At 37.5% G+C, this 25,852-nt stretch overlaps 1 protein-coding gene across 1 annotated transcript in view; it reads right to left on the bottom strand.

The window, feature by feature from the left end:
- The window catches only part of LOC108571899 (deleted in malignant brain tumors 1 protein-like), a 229,537-nt gene that overhangs the window by 4,997 nt on the left and 198,688 nt on the right, over positions 1–25,852 (bottom strand). The window contains exons 4-5 of the mRNA XM_017934057.1: positions 20,092–20,248; positions 15,812–15,871 (exon numbers count right to left, since the gene is read on the bottom strand). Of these exons, the coding sequence (XP_017789546.1) occupies positions 15,812–15,871; positions 20,092–20,248 (217 nt within the window). The remainder of the gene's footprint in view (positions 1–15,811; positions 15,872–20,091; positions 20,249–25,852) is intronic.

The raw sequence follows: 25,852 nt of genomic DNA, 5'->3' as shown, positions 1-25,852 counted from the left end.
ATTTACTCTACTTAATTTCTAAATTATTTTGAAATTCAGCGTATAGACCTGTATTGTCCGGCAATTTAAAAGTCATTTAACCGAATTTTAATTTGCCGCAGCTAATTTGTAATTATTTTAAAATTCAGTCTAAGGATCTGTATTTTCGATAAATTTAAGTCATTTCGTTGAATTTTAATTTACTCCACCTACTTTGTACATTATTTTGAAATTCAGTCTAAAGATCTGTATTTTCGGTAAATTTAAAAGTCGTTTAACTGAATTTTAATTTACCGGAGCTAATTAGTAAATTGCTTTGAAATTCAGTCTAAAGATCTATATTTTCGGTAAATTTCAAAACAACGTAATTGAATTTCAATTTGTAAATTATTTTGGAACTCGGTCTGACGCTCGACACTTTCAGTGGACACTTCACACTTACAAATATCTGACGCACGTAAAAATAAAAGATCAAAAGGTACCATGCTTATGTGTACATAAAAATGCACTGAAAATTTAACTTATTCCCCTTGCGTCCCTCCATTCACTGTATTCCGCCGCCACCCCTCGCAGCGAGGGTGTGATATAAACAGGGAGATCCTCACCAGAACTGTTTCGGTACAGTGGGGAAGAGAGGTTATTTAAGCTCCGATCAAATCCCTCATTCCTCACTTCTGTTCCAGCTGCTCGGCTGGGAAAGACACGAACGTCGGAAGATACTCTTCTGCTTCACTTTTCACGTTTCTCTTCTCCTTTCGGAGGAAAGGAAGAATTAAACAATTATTTTATTCGTAATAAATTTTATCGCGTTTAGACTCTATTTTCCTTCTTTTTTTTTTTTTGCTGTTTTAAGTAAACAACGTAAAACTTTATTTACCATGGACTCCTGTTAACCATTTTACTGTGAGTTTTGTTTATTCAGTAAAGAGAACAGCAACAAGGTGATCTCCAACAGAGATTGATATTTGCTTTACTATTCGATAAATGTGAAAAATATTTGCCATTTCAAAAAGAAAAAGAATAAATAGCTTTTTGTTAAATGTTTTCAGTAAACACGTTAATTAGTCGAATACAGTTCTTCAAAAAATAAGGACTACATTTTTAAATGAGATGGTAAAATTTGGTTGTGATTGTACAAATTCGTAGATTTAATAAAAATTCGAGAGTTTCGCGATTAATAAAATCCTAATAGAGTTTATCACGTGAAAAGTAAACTTTTATATTCGATACATAAGTTATACGAGACAAAGTAAAGTTTTACAAGCTCATTAAGAAAGTACTTGAATTTCTATCTTTCAACTCCTCTTTTCTCCAACTTACACATGTACTGCAATAAGACTTCATTAAAAGGAAGGTTTCCGGAAAGTGAGCCAAGGACATTAACAAGTCTCTCTAGCAGTGATCTCTCTTTAAAATGACTTACTAATGTAGACAAATCTTTTAGATCTCTGTTTCCTCCTATGTAGCAAAAATTTACTATTATTCCTTGCAATATAATAACCAATGAATTGTTACATACTTGATATCCTATGTATTTGTATCCTGCTTTCTTACAAGCGTTATATTAAACGCGTCCCAAGAATTTGGAAGAAGAACAATAAAAATTTTCAAATTATTCCCGTTCTTCTTTCAATGTGGGGAAAATTATAATTTGTAAAAAAAAGGGACGACGAGTTTTAGACGACTTTCTACTCAAAATTCACTATTCTATCTCATTTTTCTATTTAAAAAAATAATAAAATTTAGCACGCCTCTATCTGTGAAAAAAGATTGCTTAATTGCTGGAAATAATGGAGATATTTGAGATAGACAGAGTTCGCGAGACACTCTGTATAATTAATACGGTACAAGAAAGCATAATAAAATATTAATTTTCATATTTCCACGGAAAATATTAATAATCGAGTAATTGCAATTCAACGCACCTAAAAAATATGTTATCGACTCAAGATTATCCCTACATTTGAAAATCAACAGTAAACATCACGAAATAATGATTCGATATTATTTTACACTTTTGGCAATAATCCAGATAACGAAGTTACACCTCGGATAGGTAAATTCTCTGATTAAAAAAGAATTCAATTCGCCTGTTTCTAAAATTCAACATTCATACGATTCGTAACGATGGGAAATTCCATCAGGAGCCCGGTTAGTATATTGAAAAATGGTACGGAGGTTCCGAGGCTTTATTTACGTTGATAATATTCAACGATGCATAGTCTCGGTACAGGGAAATGCAGGCATTCCAGTCACTGGATATCTCTAACGTTAGCGACCACATTAAAACTGCACAGATGCTGACTTCCTGGGTTGTGCATCAAGCGAGGTTCACCTGGAAAGACGTGAAAGTTTGCGAGAAAGTACAAGGTCCGCTTCTTTCACACAGGAAATCGTATTTTCGTGGAGACGAGAGTAAATTGGGTCAACTGTGGAAACAGCTAGGAGGAAAGACTGACCCAGTGTATTAATTTCGGTGGAAACGTGGGCCTTGGTCCCTTCTTTCCATGAAATAAGATTTTGCTATCGTAAGATTTTCTTGCGTAGAATTCGTGCTGTTGAATGTTTCGAGCTTTTCGAATTATTTTTCCAAAATTTCAGGCGTTTGTGCTTTCTTAATCGAAACAATTTCAATCACCTGACACAATTTTAAACTTTTTTCTTTTTACTGACTTACACTATTTACGATTAATTTCTCTAGGGAGAATTATAAGTCAACGCGTGACAAGTTTCTTCTGCTTCTTGAACTGTTTTCCAGAAATTTTATGCGTTTGTGCTTTTTTAATCGAAACAATTTCAATCACCTGACACAATTTTAAACTTTTTTCTTTTTACCGACTTACACTATTTACGATTAATTTTTCAAGGGAGAATTATAAGCCATGGCGCGACAAATTTCTTGTGCTCTTTGAACTTCTTTTTCAAAATACTATGGGTTCGTGCTTCTTCAATCGAAATCATTTCAATCACTTACCACAATTTTAAACTTTCTCATATTTATTGAGTTGTATTTACGATGAATTTCTCTAGGGGGAATTATATGTCATGACACGAGAAGTGACTCGGCTTATTAGTTACACTGGAGTGAATTTTCATATGACATTACAAATGGTAAGCTACTTGTCTCTCAAGAAATTCTCCGTTAATCTGAACAAATGGTAGTCAGTTGGTGTCAAGTCTACTGAACAAGTCGCGTGAAATACAGCTTCCTAGTATTTATGACGGTATTCTTTGTCAATTTTGCCACGTATGGCCGAGCGTTGTCACACAGGAGTATAACTTTTCTACTCCCTTGCCGGAAGAAAGAACCTTTTTTCTATAATGCCATGTTTAGTTTGATTAATTGGATACTATAACGCTGTGAAGTAATTCATGTGGTTGCAAAAGGTCGTTTATGAGTACAGGATGCAATGTCGGATGTGTAATTTATCGATGGTCATTTTGACAAAAAGTTACATAACCAAAGAAATGGCAATTTTTCGTTGAAATACTTGTGCAATGTCTTTTATGAATTTAGACAGAAAATCGGTTGTAAAAGTTTATGAAACACTCAGATGAAATGTTAAACACAATTTACACACTTTGCAAATAAATCACTTCATTTTTTTTTACACCATTCTTTAGCAAGTTGACGAAGTTCTTAAGTGATAAAACCAAGAAAACCAGTTAAAAAAGTAAAAATTATCTCTAAGTAAAAAATAAACTCATTTTACACACTTTTCAAGTCAATCATTTCACATTTTCTATGTCATTCTTTGTATAATTGACAAAGTTCTTAAGTGATAAAACCAAGAAAATCAGTTAAAAAAGTAAAAATTATCTCTAAGTGAAGAAAAAGAATTCATTTTACACACTTTTCAAATGGAACATTTCATATTTTTCTATACCATTTTTTATGCATTTGACAAAGTTCTTAAATGATAAAATCACTAACGAAAATTGATAAAATTACGAATAAATGATTTCACAAAAAAAAAAAAAAAAACGCTGTCACTCGATAAAAAAGACAGAAATATTAATTTATTCCAATTTATCGATCTTTTCCTTCGACTGAATTTTACCTCGAAGCTACCATTACCTTGGTACACATTCAAAATTCGAGCAAATAACGATTTACGTTAGTTTCTTTGAGTACTGAAGCGTACCAAGGAATAGAGTGTATCGAGTGGTCGATGGAGAGGAGTCTCCTGGTATCCATCAGTTCCATTCGGTATAATATCCGAGTGTATCTGACAGCACGGCTTAACGCTGATATATCGAGACATTTCTCAGTGGTCTTCCTTGCTCTTAGCGAGTTTTACCACGACCTTCGCGGTAAACGTTATCGAGCAAGAGATTAATTAACGAGGTCAGCCCTGCTTCTGTTCCCCGAGTTCGTTTTCTTTTCTCACAACGGATCGCCTAATCAGCTACTGAGTCGATCATTTTTCCGTCCCCGACTGTCTTGTTTACACACGACATTTCACAATTACTTATTATGTCAGAAACATTTAGATATTTCGGAAATATGAATTACTCTCGATTATTGTCAAATTAATAATTACAATTTTCTCGTTTCATTTGCAAAAGAATATAAAGCATGAGAAAAATAAAGAAGAACCAGTAGAGTTATTGTTAACCCTTTCACTGCTATTGGCGCACTTCCATATCACTTTAACCCTTAATTCTATCCTTTGCACTCTTTCACCTTAACGGAAGGAAACAAATTTGGAAAAAATACGGCCAAAAGGAACGTGTTTGCACCAAAATCTGTCGCAACGAAAGGGTTAATACTGAAACAACGACTGACAGAAATATAAACCTGCTGCGCCGATTTTCCTTTTCTCTACGGCGTTCTATTCTGCTATGCATTCTGGACGTCGGCGTCGAATTTTCGAACTACGATGGTTGGGGCAAGTACCGAGAATTAAAAATTTCGGCGTTAAAAATAATTCCTACAACTAAAAGAGTCCAACGAAATCTTGCCCTTTTTTGATCTCGAATGCAACGGTGTGCTTGGTTTTTCAATAGCTCATACGGTTCACGAGTTACGGCTAAAAGACGCGAATAGACACCTATAACGTCGCGCTTGGGGTTAGTAGTATTTCGCGGTTTTCACACAACCTACTGTGCCGATTCTCCTTTTCTCTACGGTGTTCTATTCTGCTATGCATTCTGGACGTCGGTGTCCAAAATTGCTAAAAAGAATGTATCATTTGCCAAGAAAAAGGAAAAATAGCGAAATCGATTCCCTCGGTTATTCCTAAAAGTGTGCAAAACGAAAGTAGTGTGTTGTAGTTTGAGCAGAAGCGTTGTGAAGTTAATTGATTCGACGAAAACAGGGAAACTGCCCCAGAAATCAATTACCCTTCGTCGTAGAATGTTTACAGCGCAAAACCGAAGAAGTAAAACTCGTAACGGCGGAATATTAGGTCGACTGCGAAACATGGAAAAAATATGCTCCCTGTTGCGAACTAATATTTGAGAGTCACAAATTTCTGCGTTGCAGTAATTGCTGGTTTTCGTAGCAGTAGCTTGACTCGCTCGTGAATCAGCGTACCCGCCGATATAAGCGAAGCACAGAACGCTCGTAAAACGTCGGCGATTTAACGGGATCGGAAACTCACAGGCGAATTCGAAAACATCACCTTCGTCTTTTCTCGAATGATTCTCTGTAAACTTTACCAACAGAGACTTTCTGAACGTTGCCTGTGTGTGACACTTGTCTGGAGAAAATATGGTCTTTCGAGAGTTAATAGAGAAAACAATAAGTCTGGAATTTTCAGCATTCAAAATAGTGTGAAATTTGCATAATTCTTCGACACCAGAGATGCCGCGTGAACATCGACAGCGTGAAAACTGATTATGCCTCCGGCGATATTTCGTTTTCATTCTCTCCTTCCTTGTTTTCATGTTCAGACTTATGTAACAGTATAACGCGACTTGAAAATTGTTCGTCATTTGCATTCACCTTGGTGGTGCGCTTGTTTCATCTCGAACCAAGTGTCTGACAAGACCGCGTAACTTTTTGATTAACTTTTCCCGCGCGATCATTGATTATCAACTTGCAAGCGATTGAGATAGTTCGAGGAGGAATTTATTTTCAAGAGATTGATGAAGTGAATAGTGTGTTGTTTTGAATTATAGTAATCGCTGTCTTTCACCGAATAATTCCATTCCTTTATTAAAATTTCTGTTGCTGTAAAACGACATAAATTTTCTTTTCTTCGATTTTCTGTCAAAACGATGCAATTATAATATTATAATAAAATTAACGCTAAAATTTCAGCTGATTTCCCTCCTTTGCTATGAAAACAAGTGAAACAGAGTGATTCGGACGAATTGCTACAATTTTATAAAATTAATTTGGCAAATAAGATATACTGCCTGCAAATCAACTGTATAATTACAGATGTAAGTCTTTCAAACAAATTTTAATTAAAGGACACATCATCATCTCGGAAGAAACGGCAATTTTTTGCCCCCGAAATGACGTATTCACTCAGGACAGAACGACGAAAAAACTGTTCACTTCGTTTGCGTCGCGACAAGCAGGTTTCTCCTTTGCGTGTTTGCATAGTTTATCAGCCGGTGAAATTATTCACCGTATGTAAATGAACGTTGTACTAAAAAGTGTGTTTACTGTATCGACGAGAAACGGCGGCGTCTAACAATATCGTCAGCCTGTGAATTAAGCACAGATCTTGCGCCTCTCGAAACTTTACGATTGCCAATACGTCAAACGTCTAATGCTTTCGATATTACAGACATAAATCTGTCATACGATAATGCTGAGGTCTCCTACCATATTCCCTTCAAGCAGGTTATCGTGAATTCCGTTATCGTCTAAACTTGCTTTAGTATAGCGGCAGTAAAATCTGGTAACTTAAGCATCTAAAACGTCTCAGAAGCAAGTGCATACAATTTCGCGATTAATTCTCTTATATTTCTCTGATAAGAATAACCGAGTAAGCTTCCAAGCGGTATAATTACATCAGTTCACGAATACCGTGATTATAAAATTTTTTTAAATACATTTGAATCGTTTTTTCAAAATGAACAGCTTAAAAGCGCGAGAAATTTCAGGATGACTTAATATTAACTAACTTAATATGACTTAATATTGACTTAATATTAACTTAATATTGACTTAATATTGACTTAATATTAAGTGACTTAATATGACTTAATATTAACTTAATGTTAAGTTACTTAATATGACTTAACATTGACTTAATTTTAAGTCATCCCATAATTTCGTTCCTAAAGCGGAAAATAATTTAATAAAAATCCAAGGAAATGCTATAGGGATGACGTAATGATCCCACAAAAATAGAAATAGAAAAAACTTGTGGAATAAGAAAGCGCTTAGGTTTTTTACCCTCAAATTTAAAGGTTCATTGGAAATATAGATCGAAATGATAAAATTCGGCTTTCGAACTTTCAGGATGACTTAATATTCACTAAATCGAGTAAAAGTCAGATTTACCAGCGAGCCAGTGGAAAAATCAATATTATCGAAGACAGAGATAAGCTTCTGCTTTGTTGCAATATAAATTGAGGTTACTGAAGGGAGTCTTTATTTTCTTACCCACCTGAACCGTAGCTAAGATATATGTACTTATCGAGGATATATAGGTGTGCTATTCTTTTCCCCGGAAAATTTAAGGGTAGCAATAAAAACGTACGAATTTCACCCGTTGCTTTAACCATTAGTCGTTATTAACCTGGCCACAATAGGCGTTCGAAGTGACGGAAAACGTACTTCTACAGGGGAGAGGGATTCTATTCTCCTTGTACGCTCGTTTCTTTCTTTTCTTTTTTTTTAATCCTGCACCGTTGGATACATCTGACCCTTAAACCCTTTGAGCGTGGCACGGACCATGATTCTACTTAACCCACATAAAGTTTCTGTGTGCGCGAAGACTTAGAGCTGAGAATGGTGATGGCGAGGTCGACTTGGGAAACGAGAGGTGCCCGGAGACTTGCAGCTGCAGCGTGCAGGAGTTAATCCTTGATAAATCCTCCAACTCCGTCCTAATTCAGTATTGAGCTACCTTAATTTCATTTCACCGTTGACCTCCAAGCTTCACAATCCTTGCATTCGAATTGACGAAGACGTGACTCGAGATCTGGACGAAAAACAGCTGTCACGTTTTGCTCTTGGGTCGCGGGAGTGTACGAGGGAAGTTTCGTTTTCTTGGGAAATTGGAAATGTGAAATTCTCTGTATTAAATGGGAGTCAGTTGTACGTACTCGTATTTTGTGAAAGAATGATAGCAGTTAGTGTTGCTTATTGCTCAGAATAGTCTTTGCATATTAAAGTAATGGTCGCCCGAGGAAAATGGTTGCTGAAGGTATTCTAAGGCTGAAGACAGCTGACAAAGGAAATTACCGTTCAGAATATATCAAAAATAGTGAAATAATGGTCACTCGAAGAAAATGGTAGCTGAGAAATGAAGTTCAGTAATTCGAAAATTCTAAAAAATTTGAAAATTTTGCAAAAATGTAGTTCAATCGACGCTAATAACGATATTACTTCTTATTTCGGCAATGGAACGCTCCTAGGGATGAAAACACCCCTCGAACTCTCTTCAAACTCTTCACAATCGCACTCAGAATATAAAAAGTAATTAAACGAAACAACTTCCGGTCTATTTTACCCGGGAAAATAATAAATAATCGTTTTCGTGTCCTAGGGATGAAAACACCTCGTCAAAGTTTCAAAAATAATTCAATTAAACAACTTTTACTCTGTTTTATCCACGATCGTTTTCGTAAGGAATAAATATTTCTTCCCTATTACAACCTCAACAGCGTTTTCCCCCTGAAATTTCCCAATTGTCCGGTAGTCATACTTCCGGTGAAATAAATTATCCGGTGGTCTACGACTACGTTAGCCGGGTTCTCGCAGGAACTTTAGCTGGCTAATCTCATCGAATGAATATATGGCGCACATTATCGCTGTTCTACGACGAATCCAGTTAGACGAACCGAGAAAGAGGAGGCCTTGCGAGACCAAGAGGACCGGTTCTGTCCGTGAAAACGAAGAGGACGGGGAAATAGAGAAGAATACCGGACTATCGCTCTAACATATCCCACCAAGGATTATTCCTCTGGCGATTGTTCGCCAGCTGCCAGAGTCAGGTTTAGGTGGCCTTATATCAAACTTCCACGACGCCGACGATGACGCCTACGTCGTCGGCCACCGGTAACGTCCCCGTGGCCCATCGTCTCCATTATCACCGGATGGCAAACATTTGGACGAGTCTGTTTGATTAGTTTAGCTGTTCATTTCAGTTTACCACCATCCCTCGCGCTCGATTAACCAAACATTCCGCGTTCCTTTCCAGCTGCGAGAAACCCTACTTCAGAACTTGCGTAATTGTTCAAGTATCGCGCGCTAATCTCGGGACAATTAGTGTTTGGAAACCTTAAACAGGGCGCAGCTCGCGGAATTTCTATTTGCGAAACGGAAATTTTGCGTTTTGAGGGTAATTGTGGGATAGAATTTTGCAAGCTTTCTATTTCCGTTTCGTTCTGTTTTGTGGAATTATACCTAAACACTCTCTATATTATCAGAGATTCTAGTAAATTACTGTATGATTTTTGAAAGTGGTATAAGTCCACTTTTTTTTTTTTTTTTTTCTATATCTGACTAAAACTACCATTAACTCATTTTTTCCAAAAATGGACTTATACCACTTAAAAAGAAACGGCTCATATTATACTTGGTGTTTGAGTTAAAATCCTATCTTTTTGATTATTAAAAATTGGCCAATACTTAGTCAAAAATATAAGGCCGTAGACAACATTAGAAAAATTCTATGTTTTGGGGATAACTAGAGAATAGAATTTTGCCACGTTTCATTTTCTTTCGTAGAATTGCCCTTAAACACTCTCTATATACCCACAAATTTCAGTAAACTACTATACTACACTTGGTGTTTGAGTTAAAATCCTATCTTTTTGATTATTAAAAATTGACCAATAATTATTTGAAAAATATAAAGATATTCTGCTTTAGTCGGTATTAACATTATAAAAAGTACACAGGTGTCTGGTAGACGACGACAAGAAGACAAATCCCCACAAAAAAGTTGATAGAAGACGTCACTTGAAATATACAAGAAATATGCAAATGAAATATCTAAAAAACCTATAAAACGTCTAACCTATCTATACACTCCATATCGACATAGCGTGAGCAAATTTGAAACTACAACCGCAGGCAACCCTCGTAAAATACAAACAGCTTACGTTCCATCGTTTCCAAAATTCCTGAAAAACCTGGTGCACGAAACGGCACAGTTTAATTCCTAATTAAAAAATGCAAATAACCCGCGAAATACATATTTTCCTTTGCACACTCTATCAACGTACTAAAATTGACCACCCAGTATATAACATCTCTCCGTAGTTTCACGCAGATGTTCGTGTCGTTGTTCGAACATCGAACCCGTGTCACGGTGTGTGCTTTACTTTTACCTTGTTTAGATCCTATTAAAGTTTAAACAAACGATCGAACGGAAGGAAGAAAAAGAAAAAAGAGAGAAAAAATATTAATCCGGAGAAGTTTATCGTGCACGCAAATCTCCATTGCGTGTTTAATCCACCTAAAGCCATCCCCCTTTCCACCCGGTTCGTCCCTTGGACGGCGAGCAGTTTGACGTACCATCGAACTACGACCAAATACAATGTTCCCCGGGTTGGAAACTTTTAAATAGAAAAGTTTCGTCCGGTCGGCTCGCGATCTTTTGTTGCCGCTCGTTATCACGCCTCGTTAACTCGTAAACGTTAATAACCAACAGGCGTCGTAATTCACAATTAGCGTAATAGAGGGGTACGACTGACGCGAGAGAGTGTGCGTGGCTTTTATATGGGGGGCGAGGGAGAGGAGGGAGGCGGAGGGGTTTTAAAATTTATGAGACACTCCCGGAAAGAGTTGCGTATGAAACCTTTATGAACATCACGCATTCGACTTGTAATTAAATTGTCAGGGGTGGAAACGATTCTTTCGTGCTCGAACGAATGAAGGAAAATGTGATTAATCGAGGGTGGATTCTTTGATGCGTTTGTAGGAATGTACGACGTTGCACAGAATGCAGGCGATACGAGGAAAGATAGGAAATGTCAAAATTGTAGTGCTTTTTATAGGGGGAGTTCCCCTAGCACCGCACGCTTAAGGTTTTTCTTAAATAAATCTCTCTACCTGTGCACACGCGACTGAAAAGCGTAGGAAACTTATTCTTATTCCTTTTGTCTCCTCTAGGAGATACGCGGAATAACGGCTCGGTAGAGTTTCAATTATTGCAGACGTAACTAATGTCCGATATTAGGTGCCGTCCGGCGTTAAGGGTGCGGACTTGGTTTTACTAATGTGTTGTGAATGATGGCGCGAATGTCCTGTGCTTGGTTTGAATACACTACCGGCCAAAAGTTTGGAATCACCGAGCATTGCAATTTACACAAAAATTTCCAGAAAAAAGTCATCGACTTTGAGAATTTTTTATCGTTCGAATCAATTGGTACGAGATAAATTGGTAAAAGTAGAATTGAGATAAACTTGAAATCTCGATATATCGATGAAAAGTGGAAGGTGATTCGAAACTTTTGGCCGGTAGTGCATATGTGGACATTCTGGGAGTCGGTACGATCTATGGCTGATGCTCGAAACGGCTTGAGATTGGCGAAGCGGGCCACTGCCCGCTAGCTAGTAGAAATAGGAGAGTACACAGTAGAGCAGCGTGGTTAATGAAAACAATAAGAGAGCATTGTTCAGCTGATCAATATTCCCATTAATGCATTGCTATCTTCGTTGCGCAATTGTCCTTATTGAATACATATATGTTCAAAACTCCGACCAGGTGTTATTTACCCACAAAGGGAACTCCCCCTAATAGCTGGTAGGTGAAATTATGGAGGATCTACTTTTTTTAGTATATTCGAAAAAATATGAATTCGCAATCTAGTGATTAACCCTTTGCACTATACTAGCGCCAGTATGGTGACATTCGTGATGTAAAGCATAGCTTCGTTCAAGTCTCGTTTGTATTAGAATAAAGTGAATTAACGGAAGAAATTAAAATAAACAATTTCGTAAAGATTTCGAAAGGGAATTTTGGATTTTCGAAAGTTTCGCTGCAAAAGTGAGAAGTGAAGAAAATATACAGGATGCGATGGTGAAACAGGCAACCTTAGTGTTTTTTGTAATACGTATTTCTTTTTTTGATAATACGTGACGTATTCGTGACATAATTTTGATTACGACGAATTTCGATTAAGACGAAAGTTTATCAGAATTAACAATTAACACTGTTTCGATAAATTAGATTGTTTTTACAGCATAGGAGCAGACAAGAGTCGAAATATTAAAAATAATTGAAATACCTCGCAATTAACAGTTAAATATTTACGCGAAAATTATTCAGGTCGGTAATTCTTGCAGTGGTAATAATAATTGTCTTTATTAATAACGCAAAACGGAACGAGTAACGAAAGTAACAAGTCCAATTATATCGAGGCTGAAAAATGCTTAAAACTTTTCCCACTGCTTTCTGTGAAATACGAGAACCAAATTAATTATCTCTTGTTGAATGGTAATAATTTGATGCTAAAATGGTGCTAAAACTCTTGAAATGTACAAGGTGTCCCATTTGTTATGAACGTATAAATTACTTTCACTGCTATTGTAATTCCTGAAAAATGGCTGAAAGTCTCCTTTCTGACATCCCACCCAATAAAATCTCACTTCGCTGATTTCGCAAAGAAACACGTATCAAAGCTTTCATATATTTCTAAATTCGACTGTCCAGTTTGTCAAATCGAAAAATTTCACGACACTTAATTTTCTTCATTTTCATTTAATTTCCTTCAGAATGAAGAAAATTTCTACAACTGTCTAATTTACTCTAACATCTCAAAAATGATCAAAGACAGAAGAATAGCCTAAATGGACGAATTTTGCAGTTTTCATCGACAAACTTGAAAAATTAAAAATTATAAATAATTTTAGCCGAATATCTCTATGACCAATAATATAATTGCCAATAAAAAAAAATACGTTTCACCAATATCGATTACGTTACTCTCACGAACAATTCACAATTTTCTCACAGACACCGAATTAACGATACTGGTATAATTTATCCGAGTATTCTATCGCTACAAGTTAAAGCAGCTCGAGTAATACTTGCTCAACTTGCAACTTCGATCCTATTCGCTAAATTACAATTTTCTTTTCCTATTTCCCTCGCTGTTCCTCTTTCCCGCCCCCACCTTTCCATCCCCTAAAACTTAGCGAACTCGATTTCTATCTCGAATACACCACGTACAAACGAACTCGCAGCTCTGTAGTACACGGAGAGGGGTACTCTTGTAAATTTATCGGAAGCTCCGGTAGAAAAATTTCTAAATCATTTACGCGCCGGTGAATTTTCAAAGTGTAACCTCCGACCCGGGAGAACGCGTAACGGGCTTCGTTGCCGGTTGACCGGTAATATGATTTTCAACTTTATCGGCTTGTAGTCGTACCAGATGACAGAGAAACACCGGCTTATATTTCGTCTGGCGAATTATTACGAATGCATTTATTCGCAACATCGTTCGTCCGTGTTGCCAGCGCAACAAACTGCGTGTTTGTAGATAATTCAGCGGAATAAATCAAACGTCGGGAAACGAGAAAGATACGCCGCGTTTGATGTTCAGCGGTATTTTTTTTTTTTTTTACCGAATATACGAGTTTTTCTTTTTTCGGGGATGCAGAACAGGTGTATTTTTTTTTTCTCTGGAATTATTGCGTACAGGTGTGTTTACACGGAGGACGTAATGTGTAGGTAGAAAGTTTGAAGTTAAGATTCGTGAGTAATTAATACGCGTTCCTTTTCTCGTGCATTTTTTTGCAAAATTTGCGTTAGAAAGTACGAATATTCACGTTGTAGTAGGATTTTATGGAATGCAAGGATATTCTTTGGTATCTGGGAAAAAAACACACAAAAGTTAATTTATCTTTCGTCGATACATGTTACATGTTTGGTACAAAATAATTTCGAACAAATCAGTGCGGTGTTCGAGCTGTTGCTTTTGCCTTCGGGCGTCCGGCTTTAAGCAGCCGTACTCTCCCGTTACAGTATTAACGAAACGGATAAAACGATTTATAACACTTACTGTGGGAAGCGTCCGGTGAGCCTCCTGTACTCTACTCTCTGGAAGGCGTCCGGCGGATAGTCCAGCTGTTCTTTCCATTCCAGGAGCGACCCAGGTATAGCTCTCGTACTCTCCTATCACAGTATTCAAGTGATACGCGTATGATCGGAGAGTCCACCCGCACTTCTCCTGGTAGGCGACCGGCGGATAGTCCAGCTGTTCTCTCCGTACCACCAGAAGTACTAAGCAATCCTCTCCCGAGCTTCCTCAGGCGTCCGGGTGACCTCCCTGTACTCTCCTCTCTCAAAGGCGACCGGCGGATAGTCCAGCCGTTCTCTCCGTACCACCTTCTGGTGCTGGTACTAAGCAATCCTCTCCGAGCTTCCTCAGGCGTCCGGGTAACCTCCCTGTACTCTCCTCCTCAGGCGACCGGTGGATAGTCCAGCCGTTCTCTCCTCCAGAGAGTGACCCAGGTGTCAGTCCCCGTACTCTCCTGTGCTGCAAGGGCGTCCGAAAGCTGGGCTCCGTACTCTCCCACTCTGAAGGGCGACCTCTCTCCCAGCAGAGCACAGCAAGAATGCCTGGCCGCGGCCGCGGCCCTGGTATTTATACTTGAGCGTTGCTAATGAAGCGCGGCTTCGCTAAGACGCGTCGCTAAGTGGTTTCCCGCGCGAAACCGCGAGACTCCCGCGTAAAACTGCGAATCTCCCGCGTAAAACCGCGAGTCTCCCGCGCATCGCAAGCTAGTTTCTCCTAGAAGCTTCTATCGCTTCGCGATTATTTGATTGACGACGAGGATAGAGAGTCGTCCCTCTCACTTCCTCTCGCGGAATGGAAATTTTTGTCGCCGTCTTCGTTGATGGTTGTTACAACGTCACATTCTATTTTGCAACGCAAATTCTTCGAAATAAGAAAAAGGATTCTTGTTGGAAAAATCAATTTTTCCCGAATGATAATGCTGTTAATTTAGTTTGTTGCGTTAAATCATCTAATAGCATCGCAAAGAACGTATCCATGAATTATTTACTTGTTACTTGGAAGGAAAGACGGATAAAATCTTTGTCATTTCCCGTGGAAAATGTCGATTTACATTTGAAAATATCTGTATAAACAAGTTTACCCAGACGACTCTCTGTACAACGAAGATCCCCTCTATTTCTGTTGTTGACACACGCTTAAAATATAGAACCACTCTTACCATCGTGAACTACGTATTTCCTTTACCTCGTGTCTTTAGTTCCTTCTTTACGCTTTTGCCTGCCGGTAAACCCCGCGTATTTGTTCGTATACAGGAAACATTTATCAAACATTCATTTCTCGTACGTTCATGTGAACTGACATATTCGGTTCGATACAAAAATATGAAATAACTAAATCATTTTATTTGATGCTTTTTTACTTAATCGTATTAGCAACGAGTAAACGAATTTTTCCGTGGGATTTAATAACTGACAGATTTTCACGTAATCACGTTATAAGAGGAGAATTTAAGCAAATTTAATAAGTTCGAATAAAAGTGAGCTGCAATATATTTCGCGTAAATGTATTTCTGCACGTTTCATTTTGTATAAATGTGTACAGAATTGCCGAATTATTCGTCACGCACGTTTTGTTATTCTGCTTGAACGTAAAATAACCGAAAGTAATATCAAAGTGTAATATTTGATATTTGAAATGGAAAGACAATTGGTAGTGTGTGAAAACTCACCTTAAGTCCCCATTTTGTAGAGCAATCTCCTCGAAAAATAGACGTATCCTTTCCTTTAACCTGAAATTAGATAAATATTCCTTTAAATGAATGTCCTTAAATTACGTTTGATATTACTATTATTTTGTCACAAAGGGAAAATAGTAGAAGGGGTGTAAAAATCGATTTTAAATTCGACACGCGCGAAAGTTCATTAAGAAAATGACAATTTCAAATATTATCATTTCGTAATGAATTGTTGACGTTATTAGATGTATTTGTGAATTCCCGAATTATGCATTTAAGAGGGAAAACATTTTACACAAAATTAATGATAATTTCTTTAACACAGACTATTTTCAGTATTTAATTCTTAGAGTCAGACGAACTCAACTCCATACCTTCAAAATTGAGTCATATCTTCAGTTATACTATCTTGATGCTCCTTTCTTTACTTTTTTTAGAGCCACAAAGAGATATTGATATTACACACTAAATAAAAAAAGATTTAATTCTACTTGCAGTATTACATAATATTGTCTTATGTCTGATCACCGATAACTTCTTCTTCTATATAATTACAATACAGAGCTTAGGTCAGTCTGTCTCTCAGGCTCAAAAATATATTAAGTCGTCCAAAAAATTCGTGTCGAAAGCGAAAAATACTTCAACGAAAATCCAAGAAAATTCTACAGTAACATAATAATCCTCCCCCCTCAAAAAAAAAAAGAAAATAGGAAGAATTCGTGGAATTAAAAGACACTTAGGTTCTCTTTTTATTAAATGTAAATGATCTAGATGACAAAATTGGACAGAAACTTATGAAACGACCTGACACTTCACCAGAGCACGACGCGCATAAACTATATTGCCAACATTGGTGGTTGAGCCGAAACAGCATTGCCAGGGACATGCCTACTTTCCGCAACGACAACAGCCTCGTCGTTAAACGAGCTGGCGAGTATCGGAACGCAATTTGTGGCGTTAATGTAATGACAGTCATGAATACACGCCGAACGGATTGTGCACGCGTGTACATGCACATCCGTCAGGTTTATGGTTATGCGTGATGTGTTGTAATTCTGACGTAACTGTTAGGCATACTGCACTGGAAACGCTACTTTGATACAATTACTGCAATTAAGCAGAAGCCGCAATACTACGGAAATCATATCTGCATGACGGTCCGCCGCCGCGATTAAATTCACTATGTATGAATGACATCCTGGAATTAGCGAATCGACCGTGATTTTAGACGAAGGCACTTGCACGCGCTCGCGATTCCTACGGGCTAAATTAAAAACGTGGGAATTGCGGATGAGTTATGCGGGGGAGAGAAGAAAGAAAAAATTGGAGGAGTTTGGGACGATAAAAGTTGTTTATGACCACCGAAAGTGGAATAATCGAATTTCTTTTCGGAACATTTGTGACAGATTTGGTCGAACTTCTCTTGTTTTCGTACTTGGTACACGTATGGTGAAGTTTGAAATATTGGTTTACATTGAATACTGTCACGTGGCTTGACAAAATTGCGAAAATAAATATTGGAGCTGTAAATGAAAAAATGAACAAATATTTATCGGGTATACTGGATTGTTTTGTGAAAACGATGTATGGTAGCAGGAAACTCGACGAATCTCAAAATTGAAGATCAATTATATTTAATGTTTTTTCACTTAAACAAATTATATAGATATGCTTTACAAAAGATACACGAAATTCTCTCCCAAGATGTAACGTTCGATTAGGAGAACTTTGCCCGAAAAATAAATAATTACTTTTGGACACCTTTTCTAACAAGATCGAAAGAACATAACTGAATTGTAGAGATGGGTTCACGAGAGGGAAGAATCTAATTACTTTCTGTCTCCAGGAAGAATAGAAATATTGTTTGTGAAACAACCCTTTTCCTGCTTCCAAAAATAATACACTTTCTATTATTCAACAATGAGTGACAAAAAGTAAAAATGAATTAGCAGTATTTTCCAAACTTATTTTAATAACTTCATAAGCTTATTATTCGAGAAAAATTACAATTGTCAATATGGAAATATCTCGATGTTAATAGGTTTTCAATATTATCCCGACGGAAGCAGAATCTTCTTCCTTCGATAATAATTAACCAACCATGTGTCGTTAAACTTTCAAAATTCATTACCAAAGCGCAATGTGGCTAGTAAAAATTTCACCTACAGTTTCGCTGTAATTATTAATAAAACGGAATGACGACAAAATTCCACGTTAAATCACGCTGCTGATTTTGCTGTTTTAATTGCAAATATCATAACATATTTTTCTGGTTACGTTAAAAAATAGGAGACCTTATTCTGATTCTCAACTATACATCTCCTTTAACTTTAAATCTCTCTCAGTTTCAATTTTCACACATTTTCTTCCATTAGGTATTTCATTTCTGTGTGATTTATTTCCGCCACAGTTTCCTCAGTACTGTCAGAATAATTCAACAGAGATCTCTACGATAAAGAACGTATTATAACGTCAACTAATATTAGCGAATTTAAAATACTTTTCCTTATTCCAATCGCTGTCAGGAAACTTCGTAATTGTAGATAAAAACAGACGTGAAAAATGACTCGAATTTCCACCAACTAATTCTCACTGCATGTTCTGGCAAGCACAAACCACACTCTCATGGTGTTTCTAATTTATTAAGCAACATTAGATAAATTAGATATAAATTACCGCTGTTCGTTAAATCACATCCATCGTAAAGTCCCTAAAATCTATCGCAATTGTTACAAATTCCACAAGTCAGTTTACAAGTTCGAGGAATATCTTTAGTTAGACCTGTCTATTTTTCCCTGAAAGTAGTCGCTGCATTATTTCCTGGCTCGAAACCGAAGAATAGCAGCGTTTTCTATACTTCCGTGTCGACAACTCTTCTCTTTTACATCCTGACTAGCCCTTTATGCGGTTACATCGAAAATGCTCGACACAATAGGAATAAACTTTGAACAGTCGACGCAATGAAGGACGGAGATGAGAAACGAGGAAAGTTGCTCCGGTCAGAGAACCGGAAAATTGCTGGTGACTAGAAGGACCAGCCGTTCGAAATTACGCGCAAGAGAAGTTATTAGTTAAGAGTTAAGGGACTCGACGACGAGAGGAATTTTCCGAAAATGAGCGAGTCGAACGCTTTATTCGATAAAAAGTCGAGTTTAGAGTGTATCGTTCCTTCGTCTATGGTATTCGGAACTTTGGTGTGTATGGTGGGACTCGAAAAATATATCAAATTGAAAACCGCCCTTGAAGATAAAGATAATAAAGATATTTGGTCAAAAGTAATTAGTATTTTTCATTTTTCATTTTTTGAAATTCGTCAATCTTCACTATTTCTCTATTTCTAATAATTTTTGAAATATTATACTAAACATTTTCATCCTTTCACTGTGAACGATTGTCGACAGAAAAACATACGTGTGGAATATTTTCTCGAGAACTACCATATCCCAAAGTTTCGTTATTTTTCTTTCATTAGCTTTCCAAATTTATCGTTGAAAAATACAAAATTCGCCAATTTTCACTATTTCTTTATCTCTAATAATTTTCGAAATATTACACTGAATACACTAAACTTTGAGGGCGATTTTCACCCTTTCGCAGTGAATAATTGCCAATTCAAAAAAAATACGTGTCTAATATTCTCTCCAGAACTACAATATCCCAAAGTTTCATCGCTTTCAACGAATATTTATTTTCCTCTCGTTACCTTTCCAAAACCATTGAAAAATACAAAATTGTCAATTTTCACTATTTCTCCAACTGAAATAATTTTCAAAATGTTAAACTAAACTTTCCAACTTCAACTGCCATTTCCACCTCTCCACAGTGAACAATTACCACCACAAAAAAATATCTATCAAATACTTTCTCAAGAACTACAATATCCCGAAGTTTCATCAAAATCGGTGATTACTACTGGGAGATATCCCCTCGCAAGTAGTACACGTACATATATACCGAGCCATCAATTTTCCCAACAGTTCCTTCTCCGCGAAATTGCTCCCAGGCATTACCCGGGTAACAGTTACAAAACGTGTCCACTTATCAATAACAATTGCCGATCAATCGATCAACGAAGTGTCAATCGAACGCCAGAAGACGAAGGACACGTGGATCAGGTGTTAATTAACTGGCGCGCCAGATTACGGATTCGAGCTGGTAAATGCGTGAGAAGCGTTGGATATATATGGCACAACTTGAGATTGCCCTCGAAATGCATTATATATGGATTATGTCGGGATCAGTTTGCCAGCTTGATAGTAGGTCAGTCTAGTTACCTTGCCCGGAAGAGGTACGAGCACCGGATGTTCTTTGGGTAGGAGGACGGGTACTGTGGCGAGTAGAAACGTCCGTATAGCCGTTTTGACTGCGAACTGACAAACTCGAGGTCGCACATCGTACCAGGAATTAACACGCCGTCCGTTTCGAACAGCCCTGAAACAGAAACGAGTGATAAATGGTCGGACGGAAACTAATTTCTCTTATTTGCGACGTTTTCATAGTTTTAAGCGACATTCGGACTCAACTTTTAAATACGTCAAAGGACGAACTTTCCGCGAAGTGTAAATGAACATCGTGCCTGTGGAAATTATTTCATCTGTTGCAAATTTAAAGTACATTTATGTATATACAAATTATTCGTGTATTTGATAAATGTTTTATATTAAAAAGCGTTGGCTCACAGGCTGAAAGATTACGATTTCTCTAAACGACTGTCAGCTAGAATTTTTTTTATCGCGCTGCATAGTTGAAATTTAAAAAACAGTTTACCTATCGCACGTGCAGATGCAAATGTTATTTATGAATATTCCGTGGGTGAATTTTAATCGTAATTCTATTCAATCGGATATACAGAGTGAATCGTGTAACACGATTTCTCTATTATTTTCGTTGCCAGTGAACAAATAAAAATTCTTCCTTCTCACAGATATCATTTAGGTTTCAAAGATCCATCTAGTTAATGAAATTCTATTTCTCCAGTCTTTTTCAAACTAATTTCCATTTACCCAGGTAATTCTTTAAAAGATCAGATTTTGCAAATGAAAGGGAGCAAAAAATTCGTTCCATCAAGGACGCAGACTTCTATTGCAAAGAGATAATTAAATTAGTTCCTCGTTGCAAAGCATGCACACAAGCTAATGGATATTATTTTAATTAAACAATGTATTCAAAAAGCAAACAAAACGTTTTCCTCTAATCTTCGTACACACCAACCAGATAATAACACAAAAATAAAAATATTCATGCGTCCAACGTGAAAATATTTTCCACCCTTAATAGTGTAGTGTCGGGGCTTCCATACACAAAAAAATAGGAAACCGACACGGGAGAATATACAGGGTGTCCCGTAACTCCTCGAAAACCCGGAAATGGGGGGTTGTTGGGGTGACTCTGAACAACTTTTTCCTTTACCAAAATGTTGCTTGAAGCTTCATTTTTGAATTATTAACGAAAAACACTGGCCAATCAGAGCGCGCGTAGAGCCCGCGCTCAGGGACGGAGAACAGAGGTTCATCCGCGCGCGATCGAACAAATGCGTACGCGTGACTTCACGGTTATCGATCGCTCTCAAAAAAATTTGACTTTGCACCGCTATTTTTATAAGGCTTAGAGAAATGGGTTTTTGCCGTCATTCCTACGTTTGTATAAATTTTTGAAAAAATTGCAATTAGTCGGAATCGCGCGCAGTGAGCCTCTGTTCTCCGTCCCTGAGCGCGAGCTCTACGCGCGCTCTGATTGGCCAGTGTTTTTCGTTAATAATTCAAAAACGAAGCTTCAACCAACATTTTGGTAAAGGAAAAAGTTGTTCAGAGTCACCCCAGAAACCCCCCATTTCCGGGTGTTCGAGGAGTTACGGGACACCCTGCAGAGGGACTGGTTAGCGTAGCGCGCAAAGCCTCGACTTGCTAAGCCGTAGGTCCCGGGTTCGATTCCCGTTGGGTCCCTCGATACTTTTTTCCGTCGTTGGTTCCTACAATAATAACCTGTGAATGTTTCAATTCTATTGAAACGTGAATTCCATTTCTATCGGCAATTTCAACTCTACCGTCTGTGAATGTTTCAAGGCACATTACTCCTCGAACCTTCCAATTTTTCCTTCGTACCAGCGAAACGAAGGAAGGTTTTAAGACGTTCGTCGAGAAAACAGATCGACTGAATTAACGAACGAAACATTCCTCTGATAATTGGGGATAATTATTTGGATAGATTTCACGGTGTCGCGCTTTCCATTCCATCGGCAATATCCTCGACAATTACGTAATTGCAGGGCAATAAGGAAAGGGGTGCAAGATGCTTGCGGCTGTGTTCACTGCTGCACGACAGACCACGCAGCTACTTATCTTGATAAATGATGATTATCTGCTTTAGGGACGCCTGACTGACGTAATCAGCGTGCAACATAATGACACGTCAACACCTAGGTGGCCGGTAGAATCTAATCGTTGGATTTGCACTCGGGCTGATGGCGATCTACTCTAATTATTCGTGTACGTGGGAGAATTAAGATTTTCGTGCAAACCAGATCTTTCATTTCGGGAACGTTGGGAAATTTCAAGGTATCGCGAATTCTATGAATATTAATTATTGCTATAAAGTGGTATATGAAAGTTGAACGGGTTTTGCGAAGCGATGTTTGTTTTACCTCGAAATAACAATCTGTGGGACGATTGTTCATTAAAGTTGAAATGTATCGATTATTGAATGTAAATATTCATGTGATAATTAAATGCTGAAATGATACGATGGACATTTCTGAGTAATTTTCTACAGAAAATGTAACAAATAAAGGTTGAGTGAGTTCTATTTTTTTTTTTCATTTTTTTGCGAAAATTGGGGGTTTTTAGAGAACGATTTTTTTTGAAAATTTCAATTTTTTGTTAAATTTAGATAGGACGGAGTTTAGATTTCAGAGATAGATTGAATATTATTTTGGGAAAGTTTGACGATGATTTTTTCGGCGAAGGTATAGAAAAATTGACCAACCGATAGAATAAATATCTCAATTTGTATGCAAATTATGTCGGAAAGTAATTTAAGATTAATTTTTTTAATATTCAAGATTAAAACGAGTATTTGCATTCGACCAGTTCATATTCTTTCTTCTTTCTCGTTTTCCTCGTTAAGTAAAGATATTTTTGTCATAATGTCACGAGCACACAACAGATTTCCCTGAGCACTTGATGTCACTCGAAGAGGAGGTCCTTGCAGACTTGAAGTATTGATTATCTTCAAATGAGAAGGCTAGTGCAATTAATTTTAATAGCATACACTGCTTACAAAGTATAGTTACATTCCTTCAGATTGCTTACGAATTATACACTTCAATTATAAAAAAATTCATAAACAAATATCTGCTAAGAATTTCTTTTTTCATCCTTAATTACATCGTATTCCATTATCTCGTCTTACATTTAATCACTTTGCCCCAATTTCTATGAAATAATTCGACAATCTTTTCTCATAAATATACGGAGCCAGAATTTTTTCCTTTATACAGAAAAAAAACACTAAAATAAAATAACAATAAAATTGTCTCACTTCATATTTAATCATTATATCCAAATTACTACCAAATAATTTGACAATCTTTTCCAATAAAAATATGGAACCACAGTTTTGTTCTTCATACAGAAAAAATACTCGTAAATTAACAATGAATTACGGTACCAGGCGATAAAGTGAACAGAAATTGGGTATTCGAAAAGTATGAACTCCTGTTCGATCGCAAACTTCAATCTGAAATTAATTTTCCTCGAATACTAAGTGTCTCTCCTCAAAAGCTATACCGTCCTCTTCGATTAAACCTGAAATTAATTTTACTGAAATACTAAGTGCTCCTCCCTTCTACACCTGTCCTCTTCCTTTCATCATACACGAGCGCAGTTTCTAGCATTCGCGCTTGTTTGCCGTGTGCTCGAAAGTAAGTACAAAAGTCTCGGTCGTATATTAGCTGGGTGTGCGAGATGCCACATAGCTAGTGTCTTTCACGTAGCGAAGCGGTAAGTGTGGGAGCCATTTAATGGCGAACATCCGGAGTCGCGTACACCACTATAAAAAGCTACATTCGCGCAATGGAAGAAGTCAAGGTCAGAAAAACGGAGGAAACCCGGGGAACTTTGCTCTGTATGCTGGGGTTGAATTGCAAAAGAAGCAGTTAGGTATGTAGTTGTGGCACGAAATAAAAGTTCACCTTGTATGTTGGACGCTGTTAGAAAGAAAATGTCAGAAACGCCGCGGAGAGGATTTGATATTTCTTTGGTTCAAGGTGGAGGAGCGTGTCCAAAGCGCGACTATTTACATCGGAAATTTCTGTTTCGGGCTGGGAAGTATTTAAAGGGAACAAGCGAAAGGGTTGGAAACAGGCTTGACGTTGTACTTTTGAAATTGAAAAATTGGAAAAATTCTGAGGAAAAATGTTTTAAAAAATTCTACACTTTCACTATGCATGGTTGACATAGAGACAAAAGAAATTTATGGCTTTATTCGTAATTTATTAGGAATACTAATAACAGAGAAATCATTCTTTCCGAAACGTTTCTAACAAATTTAAAACAAAGGGTCTAGCCGAAGGTAAAAGTGCCCATGAACCAAATGAAACGTATTATACGTTATTTGAAAGAGCTTCCTGGGAAGACCATTTCCTGAAAATTTCAACCCTCTACCCCTATTATTAGGGCAGTTATCGACCTAAACGTCATTTTCATTTCAGACTTGATTTCATTCGTTCTATCCGACAAAAAGTTACGAAAAAAATCTGAGATACTATAGCCGGAGTGTTACATATCTGAGAATTTTTTCAGATTTTTTCAATGGAAAACCTCTTTTTCAAAAATTAAACAACATTTGAAATGCCAATCTTTTATCGAAGTTATCAAATGACCACAGATTTCTTTCAGACTTTTTGGAAAGCAGCGTCATAGTTCAAAAAATAACTTTGATTACTTATAAATTTTATAATTTTATAAGAAATTTAAATTTACTTCGATAATAATTTCAATAATCTTAGGTTGCTCGTATCAGCTTATGCGGCTCACATTTTTCTCAATTAATCAACATCTCCAAAAAATTATTTCACATTCTCCAACAAACCATTCACACTCCCTCTCACGCGAAGCACACTTTCTCCAGCATCCCCTCCGGTTTAACAGACACGCAAAGAAGTAAACCCACTCAAGCTCCGCAGAACTCGTTCGATATTCCGTTTTACCATTCCCGTTACCCAAACAAAGCCAAAGAAAGGGGACGTAGCTTTGTTAACAAGTTAATAACGCCTGACTATTAAATTCCCCCGTCTTAATCGCCTTTCCCTCTTTCCACCTAACCTTTTAATCCCTCGAATGTATGTACAACACGACGTACGCTGCATACCTCATGCAAAAGTCGTACGTGTACCGGATGCCTGATGTGGTCGAGCGGGGCACGTTGCAGATTGCGAGAAAAGTGTGCTTCGCACGCCTAAGCAACGAGTCAACTTTGCAAATACATACACTACCGGCCAAAAGTTTGGAATCGCTGTGCATTGCAAGTTACACAAAAATTCCCAGAGAAAAGTCAGCAGCTTTAAGAATTTCTTAACGAATTTCGTATCATTCAAATCAATCGATACGGACGCGACTCTGCTATTTTTGAGGTTAAATATTCCTTATTGTCAGGAGGGCTCGAAATCTCTCATAAAAGCGGAGAATTTGGAGTTTCTTTGTGCATCTCAATAGCAATTGACGTATCATAAACCCGCGCGAGCCCAGGCACCCAGTTACCCTGGGTTTTTCCCATAAGCCCAGGTGACGCGTACTTCACGCAAAACACCGCCTCCTTGAGGATGAGTGGTTGGCATTGGGCGTTGACCAAGGCCCGAACCTGAGTGGGTGTCTTGACCTCCCACCCAAAACTCACCCGCGTCAAAGGACCCAAATGCAACATTTGGAAGGGGAAATGCGGGGGCTGACCGGGGCAAAGAGTCAACGAGACCGGGAGAACAAATTGAGAAGTAGAAACAAAAAGTTCAGGCGATTCTAGACGACGTGTCAGAATTGAACA

This window comes from Habropoda laboriosa, unplaced genomic scaffold, assembly GCF_001263275.1.
Source record: "Habropoda laboriosa isolate 0110345459 unplaced genomic scaffold, ASM126327v1 scaffold67, whole genome shotgun sequence".
Lineage (NCBI taxonomy): Eukaryota > Metazoa > Arthropoda > Insecta > Hymenoptera > Apidae > Habropoda > Habropoda laboriosa.
Note: the sequence above shows the minus strand (reverse complement) of the source record. Positions and strands in the feature narration are given on the sequence as shown.